This window comes from Corvus hawaiiensis, chromosome Z (assembly GCF_020740725.1).
Source record: "Corvus hawaiiensis isolate bCorHaw1 chromosome Z, bCorHaw1.pri.cur, whole genome shotgun sequence".
NCBI lineage: Eukaryota > Metazoa > Chordata > Aves > Passeriformes > Corvidae > Corvus > Corvus hawaiiensis.
This window is the reverse complement of record NC_063255.1, coordinates 74,354,406-74,364,586: the sequence shown is the minus strand read 5'-3', so window position 1 is coordinate 74,364,586 and position 10,181 is coordinate 74,354,406. Positions and strand designations below refer to the sequence as shown.

Below are 10,181 nucleotides of genomic sequence, written 5' to 3'. Positions count from 1 at the left end.
AATGAGATGCTGGGCTGTATCAACAAGAGCATCACCAGCAGAGACAAAAAAGTCATCTTTCTAATCTACTCAACTCTGGTCAAGACACAGGTGGAATACTCTGCTCAGTTTTGGTCTCCACTATACAAAAAAGATGTGGACAGGCTGGAAAAGGTTCAAAGAAGGGCCACAGAGATGATCAAGGGGTTGAGCAGAGAGCTGGGTTGAGCTGAGATAGCTCAAGAGGCTGAGAGAGACAGGTTTGTTTAGCTTTGAGTAAAGAAGGCTTAGGGGAGGCCATGTTTCAGTATTTAAAAGATTACTGCAAAGACAAAGGAAACTCTGTTTTTATGAGGAGTTACATCGGAAAGACAAGGGATAATAAGTTGCAAGTTACTCATAGGGAGATTTCAATTAGACATAAGAGGAACGTTTTTCACAATGAGAACAGTCAGACATTGAAATTATCTCCACTGAGAATGGTTAATTACCCTGACACTAGAAAATTTTAAGACAGAATTTTAAGAGGAATGCTGAACCAGATGATCCTTGAGGTTCCCTTCCAACCCAGTATTCTATGCTTCTATGATTGATATCACCAGGGATATTTCAGCTTCCTTCCCTTAACATTCAGATGTGGAAAAACAAAGCCAAGTGCTTATATTACAGAAATTTTGTGTCCTCTGTACATATGCTTGCAAAACTATGAAGACAAACTCTAATTCCATGATAACTAGACATATAGATAGAAATAGTGTTTTCTGCTGTGAACTTACAGAGCTTTTTATTTTGCTTTTCCTATAAAGGAATAGAGATAATTCAGAGAAGGAAGGGTTTCATAGTATTAAGTAAAAGTATTTATTATTGAATTCAACAAGCCTGAGAATTTCATAGGAGGAAGTGTTTCCTCCCATTTATCCTAGCAGTTGGTATTATAAAAAGTAGATCTGTAAGTGCTCAGTAGTGAATATACTTCTTTACTATGTTGGCTTTCTTTTTTCCTCTCTGGAAAACAGATATGAATCTCAGATATCAATTTTAGATAACAATATTTCATATGTATTTTTTACCAGCAGCATCTTGGCAGACAGCTCATAGTTTTGGTGGCGGCTCCAGACTCGTCCCTTGATGCAACTAGAGGTAGTGATCTGAGTTACCCTCTTACCCAATATTGTTCAATAATGAATAATTTTCTTTCAGGTACCATATTTCCCTTCATGCATCAGCTTTCACAGACTGATCTGCAGTATGAAAAAGGCCAGGAATTGCTAGAACTTTATGACCAGTTGGCCACATATAGAACCATTTAATCCCTATCACTTTATTAGCATATGTTTCTGAATTTCTTTTTCTCTCTCTCATTCTTTCCAAATCTCACATGAAAACAAATCCTTTTTGCCCTTCAGATGATTTCAATGCTTTATCTCAAATTTTGCTCACATCAATCAGTTCACAAAAATGCAAGAAAAGTATTTGGTATAGAGCTTGCCTGAAAAAACTGCTGTGAAATATTTCCATATATTGTAAAAACTGCAGTCTGATTTTTTGCCTGTTCCACATCAGTAGATGCTTTCATTTTGCATCAGTTTTCATGTTATATAAATCACTTTACACCTGCTTTTTAATACATGAGATACTACTTGCTGTGCCATATTAATCAAGGAAGAGTTTTTGGGCCTGATAGCATCTTTTACTCTGAGTATTAATACATAATTCATCTTGGAAAGTAAGCAAATTTGACCTTACTAACCTTTGAAAGTGAGAATAGTTAGAAATCCCACACAGGCCTGGGATCAAAGTGAGCATTTAACAATCACTGCATCATGGGACCAGATGAGTTGAAATAATCTGTTAGTCTCCCTTGCCACTGCTTTGCTACTGGAAGGAAAAGAAGGCAAAACTGCAATTTAATGGAAAGTTCTGTAAAGAAAAATACAAAACACATTTCTAAAACCTTGGGTTTAGTGGCAAGCATTTATTTATTTGTAGAGAGATTAAGGAGTGAATAGTGAATCAAATACAGATTGACTCTTCCCTGCTGAACAGAGGAAATGTCTATAAAAGAAGTTGCCAGGTTTGTCTCTTAAGTACTTTGAGTGAACCTGTCATATGCACATGGGAAAGCTGTCAGCCATAGCTGGTGCTCCAGAGAGGCAGAAACAGAGAAAAACACGTGTGAATAGCCAGAGATCTGCCGGGATGAACTACGCTTCTCATAGAGATATGATGGAACTCCGTTTATTCTATTGCTAGTCCCATAGTTATACCCTAATTCCCCAAGCACACATAAGCAAGCTCCATACTATTGGATTACAGCTACTGTTGATGTGGCCTTTAATAGCAAGCGATTGGTTACAGGTTAATATGCACACGACTAACTAAGTCTTTCTCTTTCTATGGTCAGCATCCCCCTCCCCAAAATCCTGTTGACTTGCCACATCAGCATTGCTCTTTTCTTTTTTCCCTAGCCCAGGACAGTTCACTAATATAGCTTGGATTGTGCACATATACATGTCCCTGTTCACTCAGCCATTGCTCTACAATTTCCCCTTTTTCTTCTTGCACAAGCCAAGCCTGATGAACAACTTTCTCTAAAGCTTTCCGTATACACCCAAAACAATTATTATTGCCACATTATACACACAACAAATTATTATTGCCACAGTTACTAGTGTAGCTAGCAGACGTAATCTTTCTTGAACCAGGTTTCCTAATGTCTCGGTTTTGAAAGACAGGTGTCTGCTAAGGAAGGCAGAGGCCCCCCTTGAAGTGGCAGATATAACCCCTTTTCCCTCCAAGTTATTATATTTTGAAATCAAGAGCCTTTAGGCGAAGATGTGGGAAATAGGAATAACAGTTCTTTACTATATATATATATGTATATAACCAGTCAAACAAAACAACAACAACTCTGGCAGTAACAGCAATCACAAACCCAGTGCCAGCCTTCTCGGCTGTCGGGCCCTTTCCCCTCGGGTGCAGTTCCGCTCGCAGCCGGCAGGGGCGCTGGCGGCTCCCGGTGAGCAGGGCAGGTGCGATGGTTCCCCCGCGGCTGCAGGGGGCGCTCCGGGGCGAGCTCGGGAAACCCGCGGCTCTGGTGCCCTGGGATCCCGGGAAGGGATGGAACAAAGGCTTCACAAACCCCTGGGCAGCTGATCCCGGGCTCTCAGGAACAGCAGGCTGGAATGGCAGGGACGAACGGCAAATCCCGGGTGGCAGGCGAGATGTATCCAGATGGGAAAAAAAAACCACGGAGGCCCAGGCAGGCAGGGCGAGCAGGGCTACAGCGTAGCGAAAGCTCGAAGCAGCAGCGGGGCAGGGCAGCCACAGCTCGGTCTCCAGCAGGGCAGGGTAAAGCGGCTTTTGGGGTCCCGGCGTTGCTTCCAGCAGGAAGAAAGAACGGCCAAAAAGAAAGAAGCAGCAGCTCCTTTCTCTGCAGCTTCTCTCTCCGGATGCTCAGAGCGAACTGTCCCCACACCCAGGTGTAGACAAAAGAGTAGCCAGGCCCGCCCCACTTCCCTTTTTGTCTTTCTTAAGTACAGCTATTTGTCCCCTAGCAACATGCATATGGGAGAAAATTCCTTTAACAGGAAAACCTAAGACTAAACTAAAACCCCAACACCTAACCATCCTGTCAGACCGAGCAAGGACAGCCACACAGAGAAGCTGTCTGTATGGATCTGTATCTTTTGAAAAGCATCCTGCAGTTCTGAGAGCTGTCGATGGATACTCTGGGAATGGTCTGATAGGTTCATACAACACATACCTTCAAACTCTTCACAACCATGGCCGTGAGCTAGCAATAAAAAATCAATTGTGGCTCTATTTTGTAGTACAGCATGCCTAATGCTGTCTACATCAGTTAAAAGCTCATTTAATATATGGGAAGTCCTATTAAATTCCTTTTCTGACCAACAGGCCAACTTTTTCAGATTGTTATAGCTGTGAGCTGCAGCACACCCTGGGTTAAAAATAGCCAATGGTATAAGTGCACTCAAACTCATAATGTTTACCTGATCATTACAATCTTTATCAAATGTGGAAACACTACGCTGGTATCTATTCTGCATCCTACTTTTCCAACTTTTTGATGCCATAATGTTTTTCCATGCTCGTATAGAAGGGGCAAACATAGTTAGCTTTCCCAGGTAGCAAAGACCCCCAGTTGGACTATGCGGAATCCCATTCCATGCTCTATCTCCACATATCAAGAACACTCCAGGAGGTAAAACCTTTCCTCCGGTTGTGTCAATAGATTCAGCTCCTCCCAATGTGGCTGGCATGTTCCAGCCTCCGATGGAGTGTCCTGATATGTTCTGTCTCCATGGAAAGGAGGCCATGCCCTGTCGTGCCTGATAGTCCTCCCAAGGATCTCTGAAGAGGAAAACCCCAGACCCGTTGGCATATTGCATTGGAGGCACCACATTGGAACAGTTGGTCCACGGTGTTACGTTAACAAGCGTACTGGGAAAAAGGGACCCATAAAGCTGTAGCTCTTGAAGAGGCAAGGTTGCATTTTTTGTTAAATTGGCAATAATATGGGTTTGCTGCAAGGAGTGCTGATAACTAAACCAACAACCTAAGCACTCGCCCTGGTTTCTTTTGTTTTGCATTTGTTGCTTCACCTTCTCATTAATTTTCTCTAGATCTGTCACCCATTTTTGAAACGTGTCCTCAAGTGAGATCCATGGCACTCCAATTAGACATGCGAAATGGATCTGCTGCCGACCCCATGGCCAGAGAAAAATCCATCTGGTTTGCCTGGTGAGCCCATGTTACCCACATGTTTTCTCTTTCTGACACTGAAGTTATCACAGCTTTACTCAGGATGAAAGTACTTGAGAGGAGGAGTCACATGTAGGGCACCATGCCGGGGTTACAGTGGTCTTTTTACTCACTTGCAGGTGTCTGATGGCTTCTTTCCCTGCCCACACTTCCAAGCTTAGTGAAAACTCGTGTGGATCCCTGAATGAGCTAACTCTAATCTGTTGTGGTGGAATTCCGAGCACGATAGACTCACACTGCCTAAAACTTCTTGTCTCAGGCACTTGATAACATTCTCAGCATAAACTACCTTGCTTGTCTACATTCCAAGTTCCCCCAGTAAGCTCTTCCCCACAACACCCACAGCACAAGTGCAAGCACAAGCTATTATAATAGCGTAAACAATTTCTGCGGTGATTAGCATGCACGCTTGGTGACTGTTCCCAGACTCCGAGTGGTCGTCCAAATGTGAGGTCGTCAGCCACCAAGCGAAGGTTCACTTCCCAAAGGTTGGGAACATCTGCTGTACGTGCCACGTCTTGGCTCAGTTGGTCATGCACTCGCTGGAGTCACTTTTGTCGACAGCAGGACTGGGAGCGGGCTTGGTCCATCTGCTAGGAACCCATATTGGTCCGGTATCTGTAGAAACACAGCTATAACCTCGACCGTTAAATAACAATGGAGCTGCCCCCCCCCATTGTCCCATCCGTGGGTCTTTATAACAAATTTGTACCCCTGGGGTGGCTTGTAACTTAATATGGCTGTTATGTGTGACTATGGGGGGTGGAGCGGAGGGCTCAACTTGAGCCCATTCCTGTAGTTGCAGGGCCGTCTGGGCCACACCCTTTCGGGACTCAGTGGCACCCTGTTGTGGCTCGTGCTTCCAATTGAGCTTTTCTTCCATAGAAGACAGAGCACAATCAAAGTGTGGTTTCATTTGATGCATTGCCTCTTCTACTTGATGAGCCCATCTTTCCAATGCTTGTGGGTTCACGCAAGATCCTGGGGGATGAGCAGGTACCTCATTTGTCGCTTCTGTCATTGGTATGTCATCATCTGGCAGAGGAACAGTCTGTGGCTCGGGATGAATCTCTGTTGGCAGTGGAGGTGGCGGGCAAGCAGGGTAGAGGCGCGGTTGACAAGAAGGACCGCCCGTTGCTCCGCTCATTGACTGGTCGACTGTAACTTCCGTGTTTGCCTTCAGTTTGCTCTGAGGCATGGTGGCAGTAACTTCCTCTTTTGGCTCTGATTGCAAGAGCTCTTTCTCCTGCTCCCGCAGGAGCTCACTGACAGTCTCAAAGTGCTTCTCTGCTTTCTGCCTTTTTATCACGCTCGGGCTTTTAAACAGTCCACTCAGCCCCCCGCGCTGTGTAGTTTGGGCAGGAGCGACAACCCCAGCCGGTGTTGCAATCGCCTCTACCGCAGCCGCAGCTACTTTCGATTCAGCTTGCATATTTTTCAAGGTATTTATAACAGTTCTCCAGGTGGGCCCTAAGTTTGTCATTTCTTTCCCTTTTCCCCGGATAGTACAGTCCCACAGGTGATCCCCTACTTCCCTCCACTCGGCTGCATTGAAGAGGAAAGGGGGTACCCGCAATTGTCCATGCTCCCACGTCCATAAAACTAGCTTATTTAGATCCTTTTCCTTGACTTCCTCCCCTTGCTTAGCGAGGATACTGAGGAGTAATTTCTGTGCTGCCGCAAACTCTAAATCCATGCTAGCAGGGTATGATGGAGGGAAGGTAGCAGCCCTTCTTACTGGCCTGACCGACGTCCTTTGACTCACGGTTGACACTCTCCGCCCGCAGTATCTCTGTCGCTCGTCGTCGTCACCCTTCTTTCGGTGATCAGCGAGCGTATCTTCCTCTGAGGAACGGTCCCTGGTCGGGCGCCAGAAATAGCCAGAGATCTGCCAGGATGAACCACGCTTCTCATAGAGATATGATGGAACTCCGTTTATTCTATTGCTAGCCCCATAGTTATACCCTAATTCCCCAAGCACACATAAGCAAGCTCCATACTATTGGATTACAGCTACTGTTGATGTGGCCTTTAATAGCAAGCGATTGGTTATAGTTTAATATGCACACGACTAACATAAGTCTTTCTCTTTCTGTGGTCAGCATCCCCCTCCCCAAAATCCTGTTGGCTTGCCACATCAGCATTGCTCTTTTCTTTTTTCCCTAGTCAAGGACAGTTCACTAATATAGCTTGGATTGTGCATGTATACATGTCCCTGTTCACTCAGCCATTTCTCTACACGTGTGTGTGTGTGGCAAGCCAGCTATGTCTAATAAATAACAGAAACATGAAACCTGACAACTATTTGCATGGTTGCATTCTCAGAATCCCCAAACCCTACATTTTTCACAAGAAAAAGTAAATCACCATTTTCAGTGGAACCTGGGGTTCAGCAATTTTTTAGATGATGTATCCAGCTAGTATGAGTAATACTTACCATGTATTCATCAGTAAGCACTGAGCTACTATGCAGAAGGAGGGGGTTTCCTCTTACATCTTTACTGGTTTTGTAAAAAAGAAGTGAGCCATCAATGTAAATTATGAAGACATTACTAAAGTGCTTCATTCTGGAGGGAAATTTGATGGTGAACCCCAAACTAAATAGCCATCTTGCAGTATTTTAATTCAGGAGGAGAGAAATGGGACGATCTCTTGCATGTGTTTAAGTACTGTAGAAAACATGTCACATAAATATCAAATGGTTTATCCTGTAATTTTGTAATCGATAATTAGATTGAATGCAGGTTGTTTAAAATACCTTAAATAAACTGTGCACTTCTACATGCACCTCCCACTGCTCCACATACCTTTTGAGAAATTATTTTTTCTGAGAAGACATCTCTTTCTCCTTTCCTTCTGCAAGCTAAAGAAATTTCCATACCTGATTCTATAGAAAATAAAAAAAAGAAAAAATTAGATTCTTTTTTCTTTAGCTGCAGCAATATGATCAGAACAATAATTCTTGAGCCCAGAGACGATCCAGTCGTCTAACATATTAATTGCATCCATCTTTTCCTATGGGATTGCATCTCTGAAGCATTGTGGAGAAAGGAGATTACTTTGCCTGTGATGATGGGGCAAATTTGTTTATGATATTGGAGCTTGCTTCAGGAATGACATACCACTGTACTGGGAAATGGTTCAGGAATGACACATCTCAAGTTACTAATTAAAGCATACCCCATATGGAAAATGTGTATTTGGTGGTTGAAAAGCATTTTGGTTAACACACTTGAGGAAGCTGTTGCCTAATGATTACTATGCTGAAAACCAAATAGACAAAATCACACATATAAACCACATGAAATTACATGAAGAAAGTTACAGTGTTTTCTTTCTGTAGTGTCACAACATCAGAACTTGAATGTTTATAACTTTTTCAAGCTAGATTCTCAGAGATGCTGAACAGAAACATATTCTCCTAAGCCAAGGTGAATCACACATTCAAGAATATGCCGTTTGGATTTTCATACAAATATCAAGGCCTTTATATGTTCTTGGGTATTCAAGAGCAGCTCTTTTCATCATTGAAGTCTAAGTATTCAGAGTTGAAGGCCCTATATCATCTAGTCCAATTACAACTCTTTTGAAATATCAGTTCAATCCTTACTTTCTAAGCAATTCTTACTCCCTAAGTACAAGGCCTCTGAAATCTGTTACTGAAAACCATGCTCCTTTTCTAAAGAATTTTATATATAGCCAAAACTTCTTCAGTAGTGTAAAAATGGAATAAAAACACTTAATGGTGATGCAGATGTTGAAAGAATCAACTCAATATTTGTAAACCCTCACATGAAAATTGAAAATGGACATTCACAAATACAAAAGTTTTCATTTATAACAACTACTCTAGAAAATGTTGATCATGAAAATATGACAACACAAACAACATGCAGTGAACCTCTTCAGTACATAGAAACAAGAAGTAATTCCTCAGTGCAATAAAATAAATAACATGGTGGGAGATTTAGTTATTACTAGGACCCAGCAGAAAAATGTATTTTTTACTTTTAATTGGATGGGGACGCTGAGGAGAAGTGAGATTTGGAGCACCAGCCCTCAACTAAAGGAACCCTGGAGCATGAAGGATGAAAGCTCCTTCTGGAAATACTGAGAGGCTTAGCTTGGAGCTATGTTTTTTGAAGACAGGCTGCCAAACTTCCGTATATTTCCTGATTTTTAAACACCTGCCAGCATCCAGCCAGTGTCCTTTCACAGCTTATAATGCTGCTCTCTGAAGACTTACAAAGATTTGCAGTCTCTTTGCATTTTACCTAATATCTAAACATCAAAAAAGGGCTCAACCCATATTTTTCACTTCTCATTCTTCCTACTTCTCTCCGTCGTGTAACTCCAACTTCTTCCAAAGGCAAGTATTCCCTGCCTTCCAGTCCTAGCCCAAATGACAATAGGATTTGTACATCAATGATTTAAGAGATTTGCTTGTGACTCTGCCATGGAGAGTCACAGACATATGGCTGTGGGTTCCAGCAGCTCCCTCTCAGCAGCAGCACCATGACTGTGAGTCCTTGTCTGCCTCACATACTGCCCTGGAATCAACTGCACTGCCATCTGAGAGCCATGGAAGTCACAAGTGTGATTCTGTGACAGTTTTCTAACCAGTAAATTCAGTCTAATTAATCTCCAATGAACTAAACAGCATTTTATTTATATATTTGAATTTATTTCAATTTATTTCTTTCCTTTCCTCATCTCATTGTAACTTTCAATTATATATTAATTACATAACATACTGCTACAAGATTTGCTGGCTTTAATGTTTTGCTTAAAAACCCCTGTCTTATAATGTTTTTGCTTAAAACACCCCTCTATCAGATTTTATGATTCTTTTCCAGTTATACACTATATAAAAATGAATTTAAGTGCAATAGGTATATGAACAAAAGTATTCAAAATAGAGGACTGATGTACAGAGTAATTTTCCCTTGTATGATATGAATCCAAGTTATAATATTTTTAGCAGATTTTTCTAGATTACTTTTCCTTAGTTCTTTTTCTTTCTCCTGACTTTCATTCTCCCAGCTTTTCGAACCACCTTTCATAAGTCTTCTCTTGCTTTTTGTATTTTAGTAATAATGCTGTCCCAGTGGCTCATTTTTGAGTGTAAGGTATCCACTTATCTGTGGCCAAGTCAGAAACTATAATGAAAAGATGTAACTGTACCTCAAATTCCCTGTAACAAGGCAAATGCCACCTCTGGTGTCTTTCAGCACAGATTTCTTGTGCCTGTGTTGTACAAAACAAGGTCTTGCTAGAACAGAAAATCTGCATACATGATGTTTAGCGTATCCAAGATTATAACTTAACTGCATATCTATGCCATAAGCCTTCCTTAGGCCTCTGTTACGTACCCCAAACCACAAAATCTGAAAGGTGGGAAATAACCACCTGGAGGT

The 10,181-nt window shown here is 42.1% G+C and overlaps 2 protein-coding genes across 2 annotated transcripts in view; both read right to left on the bottom strand.

Annotated features, from left to right (window-relative positions):
- Window positions 1–2,620: 2,620 nt before the first annotated feature.
- On the bottom strand, window positions 2,621–6,806 carry LOC125319373. The gene is made up of 2 exons (XM_048290475.1): window positions 3,602–6,806; window positions 2,621–2,689 (listed from the first exon to the last, which is right to left on the bottom strand). Exon 1 carries the CDS (start codon window positions 6,458–6,460, stop codon window positions 5,288–5,290), a length of 1,173 nt encoding a protein of 390 aa, XP_048146432.1. The 5' UTR covers window positions 6,461–6,806; the 3' UTR covers window positions 2,621–2,689; window positions 3,602–5,287.
- A 65-nt stretch (window positions 6,807–6,871) lies between these two features.
- Window positions 6,872–10,181, bottom strand: part of ST8SIA4 (ST8 alpha-N-acetyl-neuraminide alpha-2,8-sialyltransferase 4) — an 87,259-nt gene continuing 83,949 nt past the window's right edge. Inside the window, exon 5 of the mRNA XM_048291261.1 lies at window positions 6,872–7,651. Within this exon, the coding sequence (XP_048147218.1) occupies window positions 7,543–7,651 (109 nt within the window). The 3' untranslated portion in view covers window positions 6,872–7,542. The remainder of the gene's footprint in view (window positions 7,652–10,181) is intronic.